The following is a 23,481-nucleotide window of genomic DNA, read 5'->3' as shown; positions in this document are numbered from 1 at the left end:
CAGGCCGAAGATGGGCAGCAGCGTCTTCGGTGCGACAAAGCCAGTACTGCGGTCACCAACCCGCCTGCCCAGCGTGGTGACTACGGGCAAAGCACATGAGTTCACGTTATTTTTGGCGTAAACTTGTGGAGGCCTATGTCCAGCAGTGGACTGTATAGGCTGTAATGTAAAGCACGGAAAGTTGTAGGTTTTAGATCGCAACTTTATTTAAAATAAGGATATCGTATAAACATAATTACCATCATAGCTCCAAATTGGGCCGTAAAATGTAATGCAAAGGGCATAATCTGAAACAAAAAAAAAACTTAAACTTAGTAATACCCTTAGTGAAAATTTACAATTCCAATTTATAAAAATCACATAGAACACAGATGTACGTACACTGTTCGACACTGCAAAAAGTCGCGTTTGACAGTGTACCTATGATTCTTAATTATTCATATTGCTATATATTTTAAATTTCGTTATAGTCATTGAATTATTGAAGTAAACCTTCATTACGCACGCTTTACGTAAGCTGGTGAATGCGTGACGAAAGCGTTACGAAAAGTGTGATCGGGCGAGGCGAACAAAGCAAGAGAGAGAAAGGTGCGAGTGGATATTTTCTTTCTCTCTTTCTATCACAGCCAGTTACGTTTCGTATATCTAAGACACAGTACTGGCCTATTGCTAAAGAAATTTTACTTAAGTATGTGGTTATAAAGCACACTTTTTTACTTCGAAAAAATGTCTGCTAAATGTAATTAGGTATATTCGGTTCTAATTAATGGTTATATTTGATTAATTCAATTACATTTACTTTAAAATTATGGTGGTTGAAAAAATTACTATTAATCAAAATTATTATTATTATAAAACATTAATTTATTTCCCCGCGAATTTTGAAAGTTCTAAAACTTATAGAAAGGTTATGTTTGTAAATTTAGATTAGATTTTAAAAATGTAGTTAGAATTTGAGACCGATGAAAATGCCCTCTAGCGTTGGTTTCAGACACTACACTGTTCTATTTAACGCTCAATCTTACACAATGTTTGGCAGTGTTATCTAGCGTAGAGACCCTCTATCCCATTAGTAAATGGAAGCCATAATACCCAATCAAAATAAATTTACGAATATAGTAAATTATGCTAAATGTGTTTGACGGACTTTTCGAAAAAAAAAACATATTAAAAAAATGCGAATGCGATGAGAAAACCGACTTCAAAAACTAAAAAGTAAAAAATAACCTAATAAAGATTTTATTTGGAACAGTCTTCTTATGCAAACCTATTTACTAAGTATCTTTAATAATATACTATTATTTGTAGGTATGTGCTATTTACTGGTAGGTTTGTAGGTTTGTGTCTGGTTGTTTGTAGTCGGTGCCTTTTTCTGGTTATTTTTTGCTTTTTAGTTTTTGACTTCGCTTTTTTTAAACGTACTTCTTGTAGTTTTTACTTTTTAGTACTTAATTTAATTGCTTGTTTTGTAAACTACATTAGGAACTTTTTAAATTTAATCAAGTAGACTAGTAAGTTATGTTGTTTGATCTAAAAAAAATGTACACAAAGTATTGTGAAAATCACATCGTCAAAGTAAACAATACTGCTCATACAATGAAAACTACTTAGTCAAACTAAATTAATTTTTTTTGGGATCAAATGGCAACTATTCCGCATCGAAAAAAAAAGAATCACGTAAATTGGTTCAGAAATCCCGGCGGCGTGCTCGATTCTCTTCCTTTTAGCCGGTTAAAAACTGATATGAAACGCTTTTAATTCTGATTTATATTACCGACCAAAGATCTTTATAAATAATGTTTTAGCTAAGCTACTTAAAACTTTACCGTTTAATGAAAAATGCTTTTTTTTTCGTTAAAAACTAGAACGCTTAAGTCTGGTTCTAACATATCAAAGCAACACTCAAAGGAGCCCTTGACCCATTCGTGTGCAGAAGAGTACTTCTCTTAATTGCAACCAAAGAAAATTTATAAAAACGACGCAATTTCACGATTTATAAAAGTAGTATTAAATTTTTTGTACATCAATGTTCTTAACGTGTATTTGTAGGTTAAGGTTAGAAGTTATTTAATCGAACCCAAAGGGGTTTTCGAAAGAGGCGGCTTCAGCCCTAGCAAAAACTAGTTACGATAATGATATATTGACGATTATTAGAACGAAGTTCTTTACGGCAGGCTTGACATTTGGCTGGGCGACCGAACTGAAAAAAATGTGATACTAAAACCGTAAGAAAAATATATAACGGAAGTGACGTAATATCAGTCACACGACTGTACGACTGACGTTTGTAAAACTAAAATATTACTAGTAAACTTTTTTAAAATTAATTATGTAATTTTATACTGTCGACAAAAATAAATAAAGACATAGATATGTTTTTTATTTCACTTAATAGTTTGAATTATTATTATTATTATTATTTTGTTTGATTTATTTTATTTCACGGTACCTATTTGTTATTATCTAAAATACCAATTTCCTAAATACTTTTATGTTCTTAATTAAAAACTAATCAACAAAATTTAAAAATCAAGAACTAGAAAAAATATATAAACTTCAACATTTTTTTTTTTCAAATTGTGTTGCTTCTATACTATCCGAAGGAACTTCGTTCCTACCTGGTGTCCCAGCCCATGACACCACATAATTTTATTATTATTTTGTTTGATTTATTTTATTTTACGGTATTTGTTATTTTCTAAATACTAAATTTGCTAGATACTTTTATGTACTTAATTAAAAACCAATTAACACAATTAAAAAAAAATCAAGAACTAGAAAATATATATAAAATTCAACATTGTGTTTTCAAATTGTGTTGCTTCTATACTATTCGAATGAACTTCGTTCCATGACACAAAATAATTTTTATTTTTAATGATAATATTTAACGTTTCCAAATATGGTAATGTATAAATAAATGTTTAAATCCAGAGTAATTTAAAATATTACTTACCAATATAGAGGATAATTATATAAAACTTCTTCATGGTTACAGGATTCCTTGGTCAACCACGTTAGTGCACGAGACCGATTCGCGAATGAAACGAAATTGTTTAAACGTGTGTGATACACGTTATGTTTATAAAAACATTATTGAGTATTGTTTTAAATATTTCATTCATAAAGATGTGTTATTCGATGATGAATATAAACATAATGGAGTATTCACTTTTTTGTTGATAACAAGGAAAATGAAAGAGATGTAAACTATCTTCTAAAAGATGTAGGGTCCGCAATTTTATCGATCATCTTCTTTGATATATCCACTCGTTGAATTTAATACGGCATTGATCAGCTGACATTTATTTCAGCTACTCCACTCTTAAGTATCGTAGCGTGATGTTTTACAGCCTATATACACTTTAATATGCCTTTGAAATGGTAAAAGTGGGCAGTGTAGATAATTGTGATTCTTGCTCCAAAAATATAAAATAATAATTAGTAGCCATACTCTGTTTTGGTATCCATAATTTCTTAATGGAAAGCTTAACTAAATTCATAAATTCATGTTTAAAGCAAGTTTCTGGGTTGAATGTAGCTTACAAGGTGTTTTACCTTTAATAAATGACTTAACTAAGAATTGAGATTAATTAAGAAAACAAGTCTGTTACAAACTTGAGGAGGCATATTTCCAGCAGTGGACTACGATAAGCTGAACTGACTGAATGAGTCTGTTTCTTTTCATAACCTAATACACGTGCTCATACTTATTGAACATGTATGTATATATGTATATATCACTGACAAACATCATCAGCAATAGATTTTTGACAAAACTTATCTTAGCGTTTTATTTTAGTAATTAAATTATATAGAGAACGTGCCCATACTACGTGACCCAAAAGGGGCAAGACTTTGTAGGTATAGTATATTGACAATTTAATGGTATGTAAGTTGTCTATATGAAGAAAGCATATAGGCACCTATCGCAGTCCACTGCTGGACATAGGCCTCTCCAAGTTCGTGCTAAACATTATGGCGCGAACTCATGTGTTTTGCCCATAGTCACCACGCTGGGCAAGCAGATTGCTGACCGCAGAGCTAGCTATGCCGCACCGAAGACGCTGCTGCTCGTCTTCGTCCTATATATTTCAAGGCCAGCAGTTGGATGGTTATCAGTCGGCTTTTTAAGTTTCAAGGTGGTAGTGGAACTGTGTTATCCCTTAGTCGCCTCTTACGACATCCACGGGAAGAGAGGGTGTGGCTATATTCTTTACTGCCGTAACCATATTAGGATGTATAATATTTTTTTAGGTAGCTTTATAATGTTAATTTTAGTACTGTATAGGTGTCTGGTATTGTTAGGATCCGATGTCTGCGTGTATCCTGGTCGTAACGAGATAATAACGCTATCTGATACCGCAAGTGGATTGTATATTTAGAATCTAGACCGAAGGAAATGTTGATAAATCTAGACTGAGTTAACGGTAATAGCCCCTTGGTATTTCTTAGGTAATGGATCCCCTTGGAATTATTGTGATAAGATTCAAAGTGAGGACAGGAGATAATATGTGACTTGATAGAAGGATTAAAATTGAAGGAAATAGTTGTTTTTTATTTTATTTAATTATTACACCGATTTTTATGAAATTTTGTTTGCATATCGGGTAGGTCTGAGAATCGGCCAACATCTGTTTTTTATACCCTTAAGTTATAAGGGGGGATTAAGGAGGTTAGTAACATAGATGGCAAATCAACGTTTGCCATCTATGTTATGGGGTCACCTAGTTATATATAATATACTTATTTTCAGCCAAACATACTGAAAATGCAACACATAACAACCGCTCCGCATGGTGTTACGTGTGCCATACATGTGCCATTTTGGCTATCGGGTTCGATTCGAGTACGGATGTCTTTCTTTGTAGTTCTCCCCACCGTGCCTCGGAGAGCCCGTCGGTCCCGGTTGTTATCGTTTACACCTGATAGCGATCGTTACTCATAGTAGGGAATATATCTACAAACCCGCAGTGGATCAGCGTGTTGGATTAAATTCCGACACTTCTCCTACATTGGAAAGAGGCTTATGCCCAGCAGTGGGGTGTTACAGACTGAATCTTACACTGAAATATTAAATAACATAAATCAATATTATAAATTTATTATATAAAACTATATTATTTTATAATTGTCACCTTTATTTTATTTTTAACACACTTGCGTATTTTTTAAAATAAATAATATCTGATGTTTAAACGACGTTTATATTTTAATGTAATGTGTAAATAAAACTTGTATTATCAATTATTCGTAACTTATGTAACGGATTCTTTTATCTTTTATATTTATAGCCGTAATAAAAAAATATCTGAAAAATGTATATATACGTTATTATTTAAAAACGCTAACCTAAATAGCAAGCAGTTAACAACGACATAATAATAAAAGCAATTTAAGAAGTTTAAAAATAGTTTAGAAAATGTAAATGTTAATTTTTTTTTATATATTTGAAAAATGAAAATACCAAAGTTATTTATGTAACGCTTTATTGCACATTTGAAATTACATAAAGAAAATAACAAAATTATGACTTAAAAAAGTGCAATCCCTAACAATAGAGAAAATATTGATAAAATAAACAATAATATATGAAAATTAATTATTTAAACTACATATATTATTATTCTTTAACCACTTGATGTTAATTTTTTTTCTTTCCCATTTTATTCACATGTATAATCTATTATTTGTATAGCTTTATATCATAGTTTTATATTAGTATATAACTACATATTATATAGGTACAGTAACTATTCGTAAATAAAGTAAATTGAATTCAAATAACTCATTATGTGCACAAAAGAGACATGAATACACACTTAATGTGGAAATACTGAAAGCTTGAAAAATCCAAAAGTACACACATGGCTCATAATTTCATTTTTTATTTTAGTTTATTGCTAATTATAAATAAACTACATTGAATTAGACCGTGATCTTCGTAAGGACTTAGTTTTAAATCATACTGAAACGTATAAAAAATAAATGGACTTGATCAGTTAAGTTTTTCAGCAGTTATCGTGACCACGCCAGTTTTCATACATGCATTTGAAAGCCGGAAGTCCACGGAATAATTTTTTCGCACATTTTATTTATTTAGTTAAAAAGTGAAATTACTTTTAAAAATGTCTTACTTACTATAACTAGTGTTTTTCCATTACATTTATATGTAAATATTGTTTTTATATGTAATTATTGTGCGATAGAAAATAAATAGAGACAATTTTAGTTCAAGATATCGTATTGAGATCGGTCGATCGTCGGTATTTGAGATCTAACAACTACTTTTCGAGTTATATCTAATAATGCGTTTTTACTTGACGCTTTTTTCGTCGACCTTATCTAATAATGCGTTTTTACTTGACGCTTTTTTCGTCGACCTACGTTGTATTATACCGCATAACTTTCTACTGGATGTACCGATTTTGATAATTCTTTTTTTGTTGGAAAGGGGATATCCCTAGTTTGGTACCATGATAAGGATCTGATGATGGGATCTCAGAGAAATCGAGAGAAACTCTCGAAAATCCGCAATAACTTTTTACTGGGTGTACCGATTTTGATGATTTTTAATTTAATCGAAAGCCGATGTTTATCATGTGGTCACATTTAAATTTTATCGAGACTTGATAATACTTTTTGAGTAATCTTTGATAACGCGTAGTTACTTGACTATTTTTTCGTCGATCTACGTTGTATTACTCGTCGATGTAATTGAATTCGGTTTCTTTTCGTTTGCGAGCAAACACAATTATGGTTTATGTACTTAAAGGGTCTACAATTTTGATGAAGACACGAATTTAAAATACATTGCAGGTTTTTAGTAAGATATTTTTGCCGATACACAACAGCACAAGACGCTTATTGGAGCCAAGAATCCCTTATTCTATAGGATGGGATACCAATCACACGTATACCGCACGTTGCAGAGCCAAATCCAAAGGCTTTGCGAAGCGTTGTGATAGAGTCAATGTTTGTGATGTCCTACCATTTTTTTCTCTAATAGAGTTTCTTTTGTTCCCCAGCTTAATATTTATACGACGATGGACGACTCATTGCAAAAAACTGGTGATATCAATGAAATATTTTAGTGTTTAAATAAAAGTAAAACATATATTTTAAAATAAAATTTATTACGAAAATCGAAGTAAAAGTGTTTATTAAAATATAAGGAACATAAAACACAACCTTTAACATAACAATCAAGTAGATATAAATAATAAAATATAACTTAAATTTAATATTTACAATAATACAATTCATCAGAAATCAATAACTAATTAAATATACAACTCGCATCTATTTCATTTCACAGCCAACTTAATAAATAATGACTGAATTATTATTACGATATAACACAATTTCAGAACTCACAAACATATATTTCACTTTTTATTTTCCATAAAGTAAAGTAAATTACAAAGCAATTAATATTTAATCAAACTCCATTTTGGTGGAAAGTATAAAAGAAATTGTTTTATACTTTTAACATTTTTCGTTTAACTTGCTAAACTAAGGATCCTCATTTAAAAATTTTAACGTTTTTTAAATTTACTTATTGCTCGTTTTCTACCGAATCACACCTAATTATTTTTCTAAACATATCAACATTCGTAATTTCCAACAAAATTTTTACATATTTCTTCAACTCTCATAGAATAAAATATTTTGAGATCTTTGTGACATTTTTTAAATAAAATCAATTTGTATTTAGATACAATTTCTTCATAAAAATATTTTATATAATTATGTACCTATTAAATAGATATATTTATTTAATTTAAAATAAAATTACATAATTACGCTAGCTTATCTAAACTACTACTAAAATACTTACAATTAATCAATGCAATTACAAAATGCAGTAACAGTCAAAAGATTTGAATCAGATTGAATCACTCAAAGGTAAATTTACATTTGCACATAATGTTCTTTACATAGGTACCTACCTACGTTTTTCTTTTACAAATTTCTATAACGTGTGCATGACCTTGAGAGACATTAGATTTTAAGATTCCGTTTCATCAGTTGCTGATAATCTTTATCTCACGTATAATTTAAGCCCTTAGGACCAAAAAAACAAGCATTCTATTCAAAAGCCATGATCCTTAAAAATTTTAACCAACAACTGTTCAATATTTGTCAGGTAAAATAGTTTTTTTAGTGAAAAAGAAAGATATGTCACAAACTTTTACCAGTAGGCAACTATATATAAAATAAACTGTTCATAAAAAGAAAACAAAAATAAAACTTGTCATCTATAGCATAGGTACTACAATTCGCTCGACTTCACTAAGTGAACGACCAACATGATAAACAAACAAAGACGCGTAATCAGGCTATTGAAGATAACATCTTTTTTTTTAAATCATTTATTATGTGCAATCAATATTTACTTTAAATATCTATAATTTTAATCATCGATAATCGTCATCATCGCTCAAATTCGGTCAACTTCAATTTATTGTCTACTATTTATAGTTTTATTATTCATTAAATTTTCTAAGAATTCTATCATACATATTACCTTCTTTATAATTATATATAAACAATCACGTGATCTGACGAAAACATTTTTGGGACAATTATTTTTGAACAATAGTTCATAATATGTAGCTCGTTACATTTTCTATTTTCATTAAACATTTCCTATAACGTACTAAATTATTTTGTTGCTGATTATTGTAATTATAGTAAATAGGTTGATTAAAAATTGACAGGATATTTTGATTGAAACGTATAAGTTTCGTCTGTTTATACTATACGGAATGTAATATTATTAAAAGTAGGTATAATAAGCATAATTATAAGTTATGCGAAGCTGCTTCAGAAACATTACTAAGTTTTAGGTACCTACTTCACCTAATCTCTTTTTATTATTTTATTATTAGTACTTTGTACAATCAACAGCCAGTAAAACTAAAGTCGATAATCAATAAATATTTTATTAACTTTCTTTTTTTTGTTTTTGCTGTAAATTTGTTTATTTCCCTGTATTTCAAAATGTACCTACTTAGTCAACTAATTACAAATCTTTTGACCGCCTGACACCAAAAATGGTGATGTCTATTCTATTCGAATTCAAAATGCATAATGAATATACAAAACTTATTATTTCTTAGGAAAGCTTAATGTCATAATTAGTAATAATAAAGGAGTCATGTGTATCGATAAAAACTATGAAATGCTTTGATTTCTGATAGCTACCAGACAAAATTACTTTTTTTTAAATATTATTATCGATACAAATCTTGCTAATTAGGTAAACGATATATTTGCTTATTAATATTATCATCTAATTTTTAAATTATTAATTACTTAATTACTTTTATAATTATTTCCTTTTAAGTCTTATACACCTATTGCTTGAATTGAAAACTCATTGTTACCAGTTCTATAAATATATCATTTGTTTATTACGATTAAAAATCATGTATTATGTTAATTGTCATCATTAATCATTTACTAATTTAAAAATAAACATCTACCGTCGATGGTACTAAAGTCGCATGTTCTGATGTGTACGTCGAAATTTTATGCAAGGAGAAATAATTGCAGTTACATAAGACTAAAGTACATCCGGCCATAAATAATGCACATCAACCATTTGAAAGAGACACTCGGCTATATTTTGACTTCATAGCGCTTTATACTCCAAGATCCCAAATCCCAGAGGTCCAGGTTTTCAAGGGTCGACGTTTATTATTTATGGTCGGGTACTGTACATTGACATCTCCTTAAAGTTCTTTTTTTTAAAGACCTAATCACGATAGGATTATATCCTAGTGTGTGAGTAAAGTGTAAATATTGCTACTAAGATCATGTTCTCACACATACACTACCGAATCTATAAATCACACCCCAAAATACATTAGTCTGCAATGGTTTTTCAAACCCGTGAACGGCTTTGTATATTTTAGATTCTTTAACCCTCATTGTGGCAGGATACGAAACATTTTAACATCTTAGCTAAAATTAAATCTAAATGCTACATTTACTATTACGAAATGTAAACTACCGATGAATTCTAAATATTATAAATCATTAAATAATAATACTCTGTACAATTTAAATCCACCAATTGTTCCCATTGTCTAATACAAAAGATTTGTTCAAAAAAATAAATATTTCGTATTTCCTACAAATTGATATTTACCATATTCAAAAACCATTCTCTTCATTTAGTTTTGCTACAGTCATGTACTTTTTTACCCCAGAACCTTTTCTTCAAATTGACAAACGTACAGACACCCTTACTCACGATGCTGGACATGGTCGTTGTGAGGTTGAGAAGGGCTGCTATTAAGGCGAGGGAACTTGGGAAGGTCAGGGAGGCGCTGTTTCGGTAGATAACACGGTTAACGGGTTGCAGACTTCGGTAGTTGTCGATCCCACCGACATCGACTTTGCTGAACAGTTTGTACTGTGGACAAAAGTAATGTCTAAAAAACGAAATCACAGCTAAATAGTATTGCTTGCAAGCAGTGTAAAACTTAGAAGCGGGAACAATTGTGATAAACTTGTTTGATAAGAAGACTTGTTTAAAAGTTAATGTTGAAGAGATTAACACGATAAACTACTGTATTATGTATAAACTAATGTAGATAGAGATTAGAATTTATTAATAAGTCCAAACTCATCACGCCGGAATTATAGTTTGTGTGTCTAACGATAAGTTACAACATGTGATTGTTATCAAATAGACTTCAGATGAATTATTTATATTGGAGACTGATAACTTACTTAACAATCAATAAATTAATAAAATAAATATTTTTTTTATTGGTGTAGTAAAGAGTATAATGCATAATGATCAATAAAATGTAGATATAGCTATAATATTCCAGCAGTAAAAGTTTAAAGACTATAAACTTTTATTAGAAGATTGTCTTAAGCCAAATAATAATGGTAAGATTACGTTTCTATTAATAGATGATTGCGAAGAACATATTTCATATAACTAATAGATATCAATGTACAAATTAATAATCTTATTTATGATAATGATAATATTGAACTGTTTAGTACTTTATAGAGATCGTGATTATCAATTTATTATAGCATCGCTTTTGAGTGTGGACATCCACGCAGAGCCTGAATGATTAGAGATTAGTGACGTAAAAGATGCACAATTTTGAATTATATCAAATTATCAGTGTTTCTGTGGAATCCGTAACGTTAAAAAAAGGCGAAATCAACAACTGCGCCTCGATATTAATGCACTTTAACGCATTTTACACATCGCAGTTTATAGAAGATTAATAAGTTCGTAATTGATTACGAATTTTCATCTACAAGAAAATAAGTTTCCTATCAAAGATATTGCTGTGATTTGATTTTAAGCAGATTACATTATAATTTATAAATAATTGCTTTCAAAAATCTTACCTGCGTATCAGAAATAATGAGCGGCGTGTCCAGCACGATCCAAGTGACGACCTCCTGACACTGCGGGGTGGTCAGCGAGCCGTGGTACGTGTAGTACGACTGCATATTTGGACTGAATAGCCGGCTAGTAGGAAAAAGATATTTATAAATTCATTGCAAATAATCACTATGATATTTATATATGATAATTGAATGATTTGCTATAATAGACGCAAAATTATTGACATGTTGGACCGTTATTCTATTAATAACGTAGATTTTTATCAAGTGATTTTTCTAAATGGATAAAAATAATTAGCCAACTGTGCTAAGCTAAAAGTTTAGAATTTTCACAAAGTCAACAACAATCATTTAATAATAATTCAACCTATATCAAAACCTTTTTCAATTAATCCTGTCAAATTTGATTGGATTAAAAAAAAATTCCCCTTTACAAATTATATTTATACCAAACTGAATCGAGTCATAAATAGTCCATAAAGTTATCGCCATTTTGTGAGCTTTCAAGTAAAATTAACTGCGAATCGTAAGAATCAGTTTGTCGCCACATAAAACAATTTCACAACAATATAAATATAACAACATAGAAGTACACAATTATTCCAAACATATACTTATTTTTAGCATACGTTATGAAATTTGATCTATTTTATTTATAAAGGTATTATGATGAGGTTTACGGTACTCACGTTAAGTCAATAACTGAAGGCGGTAGTTTTTCGTGTTGGTTGATCAGTTGCGGCAGCATCGAGGATAATTCTTCTAATGCGTACTCACTCTCTTCGCCGCTGTGTACCTGGTGTACAAATATGTGCATCACATAAATAGATGGTCACTAAGTCAAATGATATACATTAAATTTTATTTTAACTTATTTTTTTTTAAGTGGTTTCTAGATTACGCGACAAAGATCGATAGATCTTTGTTTCTACAGAAATGATTAAATCTTCGCCAAAGATTACTTCAAAAATATTCTTGCTTAATTTGCTCAAACTACCCGTTTGAGTAAATTAATCTAAAGATATCATTAAAATGAAAATTTTAAAGTATTGTGGATAAAATTAACGATGTGTGCTACTTGAACTTAGCTGGCTTTCTAGATGATTGAAAATATTGATTTCTTCTAAAAAAAAATGATTGATGATAACTGTTTCCAACGAAAAGACGGACGAGATTCTCAACTCGGCTGGATTTTTAAGCGTATTGCTTCATAATCCTTTATCGGGTGTATCAATGTTGATGATTCTTTTATTCGAAAGCTGGTTCTTGTCGTTTGGTCGCATTTAAATTACCACGAAACCTTTGACGAGTACTTTTTGAGTTATCTCTAATAATATGTATTGTACATAACTTGTCTCTGTAAATTGAATTTGTTTTTTTTTTTAGAACACATTGTATTAATCATACCATGGCAATAACCGCGACAACAGCAAGTCCGTCCGGACGTTCTAGAGCTTCTTCGACTGAGAGACCCGTCTTAACGTGGAGGAAGTGAATTTCCATAGGGTATCTATACAAAAGAACAATATAATCACAGTGCAAAATGGCTAACTGTATAAAAACGTATATTAATGTAAGGGCCTAATATGGAATAATCAATTTTGCTTTTTAGTTTATTTTTAATTGGCTGAAAAAGGGGGGGAGGGGAGGAGGTGGAGTAGTATACCGGGTATACCGATTACGATGATTTTTTCTTTAATTGAAAGTTGGTGCTTGTCATATGGCCCCATTTAAATTTGTGATTCTTTTTTAATCGAAAGCTGGTGCTTATCATGTGGCCCCATTTAAATTTGATCGAGATCTGACGAGTACTTTTTGAATTATCCCCAATAATGCGTATTCAATTAAATATTTATTCGACTACCCACGTTTTATATTATTATTTGTCGACGAGAATTGAGGTCAGTTTTATTCATTTGCCCGTAAACAAATCTAAAGAAGTATATTAGGAGAAAACTTTTCTAACTAATCGATCATTCGAGATCACTCTCGACACAGTTGCAAATACAAATATCAACCAAGAGAAGACGAATAAAATATTGGACGTTAATGATACAAGAAGCCTGCAGATTTTTGGGTTCACCAATGATATAATTTTTAAAATAGTATTCATAAAAGAAAGGTAATGAAATCTTACTTCATTCCGTCAATAGCGTGTTCCGACAACCAGTGCAGATGGAACTGCAAAAAGCTGTAGTTTCCCCGCAGCGGTCCTCCTGATATTACGGGCATTATTTCGTCTTCCTCTATGGTCCATTTTACTAAGAACAGAAATTAAATTATTAGTATTTTTAATCAACTTCAAAAAGGAGGAGGTTCTCAATTATATTGTATTTTTTTATGTTACTTCGTAACTTTTTACTGGGTATACCGATTTTGACGATTATCTTATTACTCGAAAGTTTATGGAGTCGTCCCTTTAAATTTGATAAAGATCTGACGGATAGTTTGTAAGCCTATTTTTTTTAACAAACGAGTACCGGAAACTTTGAATGGGTTGTTATTGGTTCACGTAATCAACATAGAGTCCGTTTCATTCAAACACTGTAGTTACATAAACACTCAGCTGATTCAGCGACTACCTGCACGTGATTCAATGTTTCTTTTAATAAGCGCCCTTTGCAATCTATAGAAAAACAAATTATATACAATTTGTTTAAATCAATTAACGATTCTGGTTATAATAGGTCACATAATGTAATTTCCCGGAAAATATCAATTACAATAGGACTTCATATCTATAAGGTAAACATGTAAACAAAAAAACTCGCTATATTACACTTTTGCAGGAAAAGGCAACCGTATTAATGTGTTTACAAAAGGAGGATTGAAAATTTTTGAATCTAATAAAAATACCTGTGACTACAACCGAGATATGGACGCCAAACTGTTTGACAATTGATTCCAATGCGTTTTACCTAAACTCAATGAAAATAGAGTTAGCAATTAAAGTAGCAATGTTAAATTTGCAGCTTTTGGATTTAGTTAAGCAACACAAAAATCGCTTTAAAAATATTGCCGTAGACGAGATGGCTAAGTCCACAAATCATCGCGTCATACGTTTGCCACTACATCACTATAAGATCAACCCAGCTCTTAGGTTTGTATGGGCTCAAGTAAAAGGCCTTTGGTCCCACCGCTAACAATAATCCATCTCACCTTGTCAATATCGGAAATGTGCGTACATACTCAGTACTCGTTTGTTTTAAAAAACACAGACTATATTATATGCCTGTCAATGTAAAATGAAGTCTTTTTGTTAAGAACAAGCGCAATTATTATTTTGCAGTACATGGGATCTTGGTTCTGTATCAACTGAAGCTGAGCCACTTGCTATTGCCCATTTGCATTACTGTCAACATTTTATTTTGTAAATTTGGATACGTTTTGTTTACGTAATGTCTTTATGTTTTTTTTTTTTTATAAATTATATTTCTTAAGCGTGTGTTACTTTAACCTGTATATTATATGTGGCAATAAATTCATTTTATTATTATTATTATGTATTTATCAAGTTCTTCTAAGAAGTAGTTAACAAACAAATTACACACCTTTGTATTTTTAGCATTCTACGGAACTTGACTTGGTAGACTAACCATAAATTTGAAATTATAGACAATCCTTAATTCGAAACATAGAAATAGATATATATATGTGCGATAGCAGTGAAAAACTTTTCAATACTTGATATAGCTTAAACTTGAACTTACGGTCATGGACATTGTTTTCAAGCGACTTCAAACAATGAAGGTGGTTCTTTATTGGATTGTTTTTTTTTTCTATTTCGTGTTGCGTCACGTTTTTTTACTGGGTGTACCCATTTTTATGATTTTTTTTATTCGAATGCTGATGCTCGTCGTGTGGTCCCATTTAAATTAGAGCGAGAGCTATACTTGTCGATGAAATTTGAAATCGCTTTTTTTTAGAACAAACATTAAGCTTACTTACAGGTATGTCCATCATTTTCTCCAGAGGCATTCACATTTTTGTAACCTCGGAAGACCAGGGGGCCTTTGATATGAGCCCCATGTTTGTCGTAGACCGCCTCTCGGGACATGATGTTGATTGGGGACTGCTGCGTCCCCGTCGTACAAACACCCGGCCATTGGGTTTCATCTGGTCAACGGAATAAGTATTACAGTTAGCTATTTATTTAAGTCTTTTCACGTATTACTTGATTACTTTTTCCGTATTTTCACGACGCGTAAGCGCCCACGGTAGCGGCACGGTCGCAGCACTAGCTGGTTCATGCTTATGCATCCTGAGTGCTTTTGGACCTAATCAAGAGTAAATACTAGTGTTGTGTATGATGCATTTAATTTATTTATTCTTATTATTACTTATAATAATATAATTTATCATATATTATAATACATTATATTTCTTTTATTTACGTTTCAACCTGTAATATCCCACTACTGGGCATAGGCCTCTTTACCCATGTAGGAGAAGGATCAGAGCTTAATCCACCACGCTGCTCCAATGCGGGTTAGCGGATATATTACCTACTATGAGTAACGATCGCTATCAGGTGTACATGATAACAACCGGGACCGATGGCTTAACGTGCTCTCTGAGGCACGGTGGGGAGACCCACAAGGACTGCACAAACACCCAGACCACGGCAAACACCTGTATGGCCAATACAAATGTTTGTCATGTGCGGGGATCGAACCCGCAACCGTCAGCGCAACAGGTACAATCCATTGATGTGACCGTTGCGCCAACGCAACGTCTTTCTGTTATTTATTAAAATTAAACTTACAATCATACGACCAATCTGCTCCGTTAATGGCACCTGCAACAATAGGTAAAAGTGAATTAATAATATGGAATCGTATGTAAAACAAATGGAAACAGTGTAAATCTATACAAATAAATAAAATTGCTATGTGGTTACGGCATTAAGAATATAGCCACCCCCTCTCTTCCCGTGGATGTCGTAAGAGGCAACTAAGGGATAATACAATTCCACTACCGCCTTGGAACTTAAACAGCCGACCGATGGCGGGATAACTATCTAACTGCTGAGTTTGACACATACAGGCCGAAGACGGGCAGCAGCGTCTTCGATGCGACAAAGCCAGACCTGCGGTCACCAACCCGTCGGCCCAGCGTGGCGACTATGGGCAAAAACACATGAGTTCACTCCATTTTTGGCGCGAACTTGTGGAGGCCTATGTCCAGCAGTGGACTGTATTAGGTTAAAGTGACGAATGATGATGATGAAATAAAATTGGAGTGTCTGTTTGTAATATTAAAATAATCGTTTTTTACTAAATTCATATTAATGTGTACATGGTACATATACCAAAATAACATTTTTTATAATTTTTGTCCGTCTGTCTGTCTGCCTATCTATCTGTCTGTTTGTTCATAAAATTGGAGTGTCTGTTTGTAATATGAAAATAACCGTTTTTTACTAAATGCATACGTATACACGGTACATATACCAAAATAACATTTTTTTTAAATTTTGTCTGTCTGTCTGTTTGTTTGTTCCGGCTAATCTAAGCGGCTGGACCGATTTTGACGGGACTTTCACTGGCAGATAGTCGATGTAGTAAGGAGTAACTTAGGCTGCTTTTATCTTAGAAATTTATTTATTTTATAACTCTACGAACTGAACAATAACTTTGTTGTTAAATTCCACGTGGACGAAGTCGCGGGCACAGCTAGTTTAAAATATAAACCTTAAAACAAAACCGTCGTTCCACGAGATATCGTCCGCGTGTACATAGTTGCCCCTATTAATCGCACCAGGATATACTAGTGCCTAAAATTACCCTAGCAACTGAATAGTAAGCAAAATTTGGACGAAAGATTTTCCAATAAGCACATTTTAAGAGGTTGTGCTGTATGGCTACGGCACTAAAGAATTTAGCCACCCCCTCTCTTCCCGTGGGTGTCGTAAGAGGCGACTAAGGGATAACAAGGCTCCACAACCACCTTGGAACTTAAGAAGCCGACCGATGGCGGGATAACCATCCAACTGCTGGCTTTGAAATACACAGGCCGAAAACGGGCAGCAGCGTCTTCGGTGCGACAAAGCCAGTACTGCGGTCACCAACCCGCCTGCCCAGCGTGGTGACTATGGGCAAAACACACGAGTTCACGTTATTTTTGGCGTAAACTTGTGGAGGCCTATGTCCAGCAGTGGACTGTATAGGCTGTAATGATGATGATGACATTTTAAGAACCAAAATCTAACGATTTATTGTATCGATGTTAAGTTTGCAAAAAGTTGTTTAATTAGATATTTATAATGATTATTTAGTAATTATTTTATTTATGCAAAATGTTTTCGAGCCAAGTTTAGTGGTTATGTAAATTTTAACGAAATATTCATTTCGATTGCTCCCCTTGCGCCCTGGGAAATGAAAACTGGAAACCTTAAAGTTTAGGAGCGAAAATTGCGTGAATAATTTCACCGGAACTGTGTTGCGAAAATTAAACTTTTGACGTTTAATAAATTCTCCTAAAAGTTTGTATTCCATTTAATTACCATTATTAATTAAAGGATTATGATGACAAGTACATGATAGGGATAATCAATCAAATTAGAGGAAAGTAAGAGATATAGAGTGAAAAAAAATGAAGGAATTTTAAAGTTATGTTTATTAAATTTATTTTGAAATGTTTAGCGAAACAGTTGTTCGATTAAACTAAATGTCAGGTGATTATTGTGGAATTACATGTTTTAAACCTTTTTAACCGACTTCCAAAAAAGGAGGAGGTTCTCAATTCGACTGTATTTTTTTTTATGTATGTTACATCAGAACTTTTGACTGGGTGGAGCGATTTCGACAAATTTTCTTTTAATCGAAAGGTGGTGTGTGCCAAATGTTCCCATTTAAATTTATTTGAGATCTAACAACTACTTTTCGAACTATATCTAATAATGCGTTTTTACTTGACGCTTTTTTCGTCGACCTACGTTGTATTATACCGCATAACTTTCTACTGGATGTGTTTCGATTTTGGTAATTCTTTTTTTGTTGGAAAGAAGATATCCTTAGTTTAGTACCGTGATAAGGAAACCAGGATCTGATAATAGGATCCCAGAGAAATCGAGGGAACTTCTTGAAAATCCGCAATAACTTTTTACTGGGTGTACCGATTTTAATAATTTTTAATTTAATCGAAAGCTGATGTTTGTCGTGTGATATAAATTTCATTGAGATCTGATAACTACTTTTTGAGTAATCTTTGAGAACGCGCAGTTACTTGACTATTTTTTCGTCGATTTACGTTGTATTACTCGTCGATGTAATTGAAGTCGGTTTTTTTTTCGTTTGCGAGCAAACACAATTATTGAAGTAAAACTTCTTTGTGCACGCTTGACTTGGGGAGTAAGCTGGTGAATGCGTGACGAGAGCGTTAGGAAAATCGTGATCAGTTGAGCAAACGTAAGTTGAGAGGGAGATATAAGCCAATGAAGATAAAAAGAGTTACGTTTCGTATTATATTGTAGGGGTAACTTTAGGTTAGTCGTGTGATCTAAAGCACACTCGTTTTTCACGGCAGCCTTGACATTTGGCTGGGTGACCGAATTGAAACAAATGTGATACTAAAACCGTAAGAAAAATATATAACGGAAGTGACGTAATATCAGCCACACGACTGTATAATATGATGTTTGTAAAACTAAAATATTACTAGTAAACTTTTTTTTAAATTATTTATGTAATTTTATACTGTCGACAAAAATAAATAAAGACATAATTATGTGTTTTTATTTCACTTAATAGTTTGAATTATTATTATCATTATTATTATTATTATTTTGTTTGATTTATTTTATTTTGCGGTATTTGTTATTTTCTAAAATACTTAATTTCCTAAATACTTTTATGTACTTAATTAAAAACCACTCAATAAAATTTTAAAAAATCAAGAAAAGAAATACTCAACTAGAACTAAAAAATATATATAAAATTCAACATTTTTTTTCAAATTGTGTTGCTTCTATACTATCCGAAGGAACTTCGTTCCTACTTGGTGTCCCATGACACCACATAATTTTTGATGTTTTGTAACATCGGTACATATTAAAAGTCTAGGTTATAGTGTAAAAAAAAATATTTATAAGATATGAATACAAATTCGTTTAAGATTGCACAAAATAATGCAGCTATAAATACCCCTATTTATAGAGTTATTATTAGTATTAAATTAGTAGTTAAATTTTGCTTTTCATCGGTTTAGTGTGAGGTTGTAATAGAAAAGTAATAAATTCTATTGTAACTTTTTTCTTTTTGAATTGGAATAATTATTTCTTTAAAATTGGTTCGCCTTTCTCTTATGATGACAAAAATTATCAGCTTATCACAATGTAAGATAACCAAATCAAATTTGTTTTGATTTGTCTAGGTTTAAGTAGGGTTTTGTGGAATTTTTTTCGTGATATGTTTGTATGAGAAGAGATTACATCTGTCAGCTTCATTTGTTTCAGGAATATGTTATAATAATTGTTATCGTGAGAGGAATTTTTACATTATTGATTTACGCTGTCTCATCGAATTCGACTTATTGTTGGTTTTATTCTTTCGATAAACGGCAGCAGCAGTTTTTAAAGGCAGTTTTTGCAAAAAAGTTTATACTGTATGTAAGGAACCACTTTTTTTTTTCATAAAATGTAAACTTATCATTATTAAACTTAGGCTTTAGACTGGTGGTAGACTGGTAATAGCCATGTGATTGTAGTTTTTTACATTGATTTTTATTATCGCTGCTGTACTGACAGTTAAATAGAAATGTGAATTTTTCTTTATTTGATTGATTTCATTTATGGTACATAGAAAAGTATATTATAGCTAGTTAGTTAGCTCAGCCTATTTCAGTTCCACTACTGGACATAGCTTTCCTCAAGTTTGTGCCAGATAGCTAATTATCTTATGCACAGGATAAAATTACCGGTTATTGTATTGTATTATATTCTATTTCGAGGACAAATACCTAAATATGGTTATTCATTTACTTTAAAATGAACAAGAGCGTAAAATTCATGTTTAACACTTAATACAAAGATATTTTGTGTCATAATTAACTTTACAAATTTCCTTTTCATTTCTATCAATATGTTATATTTATTCAAATTTCAATACAATTCAAGTTTCTTCATTAAAACAATATTTCGCTTGTGTTCTGAATGTGGAACGAGTTTTTCTTCATTATTTTCATTAATTTTTACATGTACCTAACTATCGAATATGAAAGACGTCGAACATTTATTACTTTTAAAATTTATGAAATAATATTGCGTAGAAAACGAAATATACATATGTTAAAGAAGTAAATAGGTGTATTAAAAAATTGTATTGAAGAGAAGCAGAGATGATGTTTATAAAATTTTTTCCATAGGGTTTAAAATGGAATATTTAGCATGTGGACCGATATTTGTTTATTAGTAGATATTTCCTGACATTTCGTGTAACAAACACAGTATGCTCTAACCCCTATACCCGTGATGATCGCGTTTGCAACTGTGTCTAAATATCGGGAACTTCTAACGAAATATATAGCGTTAGTAATTATAGATATTTGAAATTAACTATTATGTTAGTTTTCCTAGTTATTAGACAATATAATATGTAAAGTCATTTTTATCGTATCATTTAACTATATTCACAGCTAATTATTAAAAGACCGTTCACTTCTTATCTACAGAGAATAATGTTATAATTATTTAAACGCTTCTATTACTAAATGTATTATTTTATTAGAATACAAATGAATAAACGTGTTTAAATTGAAATTAAGTGCAAATATTTATAATCGTTAGGCTTAAAGTTGAGGTGCTTACCCAAGGCTTACAGCTGCTAAAGATTTTAAGCCTAGATATATCTTTCTGAGCCCTAACTAATTCCATGCACAATCTACCACAACATCCATAACTGTAAATACTATATTTTACAGTATGTATGTATGTATGGATATGACAAGTTATAAATTCTCCTAAGAATTGGTAATCCGCCAACCCGCATTGGAGCAGCGTGGTGGATTAAGCTCTGATCCTTCTACTACATAGGGAAAGAGGCCTATGCCCAGTAGTGGGATATTACAGGCTGAAGCGAAGAATTGGTAAGAAAAATTTTCTTACATAGAAATTTTTTTCCCTTTTTTGTCAACAAAAGAATATATTCATACATACATACATACATGGTTGACATCGATCTGGTGAAGTGGTGCACCGTGTGGGCGCTCACAAACGGGCGATTGCGGGTTCTATTCCATAATGTATGTATGGGATGGATATTTGTATTTATAAAAATATCTCTTTCCGTTCTCGTTGTTTGTCCTTGTGGGTCTCCCCAGTGTTTTGGAGAGTACGATATGTAGTCGGTCCCGGTTGTTATCATGTACACCTGACAGCGATCGTTACTTATAGCAGGGAATATATCCGCCAGCGTGGCCAGCGCCTTATCCTATATACCTTATCCTATATAGAGAAACAGGCGTAGGTGATATACAATTTGTGTTGGTTCTTCATTATATGATATAATTGTACATTTTGTAACCGATTCACGGAGATTTATTATGTGAAACCATGTAATGCACAATGCGAATAGTTTTTCATTCATCTTTTGTACATAATTGTAACTCTGATATTAAAATATATACAAAGTAAATAAAAGGCACGACCGACACTTCCTTTTGTTGATGAATTTGTTTACATTTATTAGGTATGATTATACTTCCTATACTTTATATTTCATGATTGATGAAGAAAATAAGTTGTGTGGTAGCCATTATAACCTTCCAAACTAAACAAAATTTTTTGACGATTCAAAAATATTAAAACCATATCGACTAATAATGAATTAATCTCTTTAAAATTTTTCATTATTATAATATCAGTACAAATTATATTTATTTATTGAAATATTGTTTATAAAAAAAAAATTAAGCTACGCCTAGAGAACACGCTACATCGTGAGTGCAATGTGGGGTTTATTTAATATTTTTGTTTCAATCCAATACAAAAATGATTTTAATTTTATGAAAAAAAAAAACAATTCCTGGATTTTGTTTTTATTTGCTAACATATATTAATATACTATGCTTAAATATGCAAATCAAATAATTGTAAATATAAATTAAATAAAAACTTATTACATAAGACCTTGAAAATAGTTTATAAATATTAATATACAGAAAATAATTTTTAAAACTGTAACGAAATATTTAATATGCTTGAAAAGTTGCAAAAAAAAACTGGGTATTAAAGAAAAAAACAAATAAGTAGGAAGATGACTTTTTACGATTAAACTGGAGAAAAACAATAGTTATTGATAGTTATTTTATTTTATATTTAGTGTTTACACAACTCCCCAATTTGAATAATATTTGTAAAATAAAAAATATTCCTTTAAAGTCAACACGTTACATAGGTACTAACAACTACAAACTAAAAGTACACGGATAAAACGGTAGTATTTTGTTATTCTTTCTTTTTCTGTATATTTATATAAATTAAATAAATAAATATTTGTAGCGCGTATTTTTTAAAATAAATTGTCACAGTTTAATACTTAAACAAAATACAACAATTTTTTTGAATAAAAACAATTAATAAATAATGAATAATTATTCGTATATTTTATTAATCTTTCAATTTTATTAATCTATAAACATCGTAAATTAATATTAAAACTCACCAGCAATAGCCAAAACAGTCACTGCAATAATCCACATTTTGTTAATAAAAAAATAAAAAACAATAAATTAATTTCAATTTAAAATAAATAACAATAAATATTCCGACAAAAATATAGATTTAAACTATTGTATGAGAGTGTTCACTGTTGCGAAATACAAAAACAACTGATGCTTGGGGGATAGACGGGTTTGTTATATACATTTTTGATAATATTTTTTTTTACTAGAGTTGGCACCACGTATGGCCGAGTCGATACTGCACTCGTCTCGACTAACTCCGCGATAACTCGTGACGCACTGCACCGATGGATGTCGGATAGTAATTTCTCAAACGAAAAAAAAACCGACTTCAATTACATCGCCAAGTAATACAACGTAAGTAGACAAAAAAACAGTCAAGTAAATATGTATTATCAAAGATTACTCATA

General features: G+C 31.3%; 1 protein-coding gene across 1 annotated transcript; it reads right to left on the bottom strand.

Annotated features, from left to right (window-relative positions):
* Positions 1–8,932: 8,932 nt before the first annotated feature.
* On the bottom strand, positions 8,933–23,088 carry LOC123657976 (carbonic anhydrase 7-like). Its single transcript, XM_045593454.1, has 8 exons — positions 23,052–23,088; positions 16,157–16,258; positions 15,340–15,507; positions 13,529–13,652; positions 12,799–12,901; positions 12,081–12,187; positions 11,392–11,515; positions 8,933–10,426 (listed from the first exon to the last, which is right to left on the bottom strand). The coding sequence occupies exons 1-8, from the start codon at positions 23,086–23,088 to the stop codon at positions 10,181–10,183; spliced, it is 1,011 nt and encodes a 336-aa protein (XP_045449410.1). The 3' UTR covers positions 8,933–10,180.
* Positions 23,089–23,481: the final 393 nt, after the last annotated feature.

The sequence above is a fragment of the Melitaea cinxia genome, chromosome 11, assembly GCF_905220565.1.
Source record: "Melitaea cinxia chromosome 11, ilMelCinx1.1, whole genome shotgun sequence".
Classification (NCBI taxonomy): Eukaryota; Metazoa; Arthropoda; class Insecta; order Lepidoptera; family Nymphalidae; genus Melitaea; species Melitaea cinxia.
This window is presented reverse-complemented; position numbering and strand designations above follow the sequence as displayed.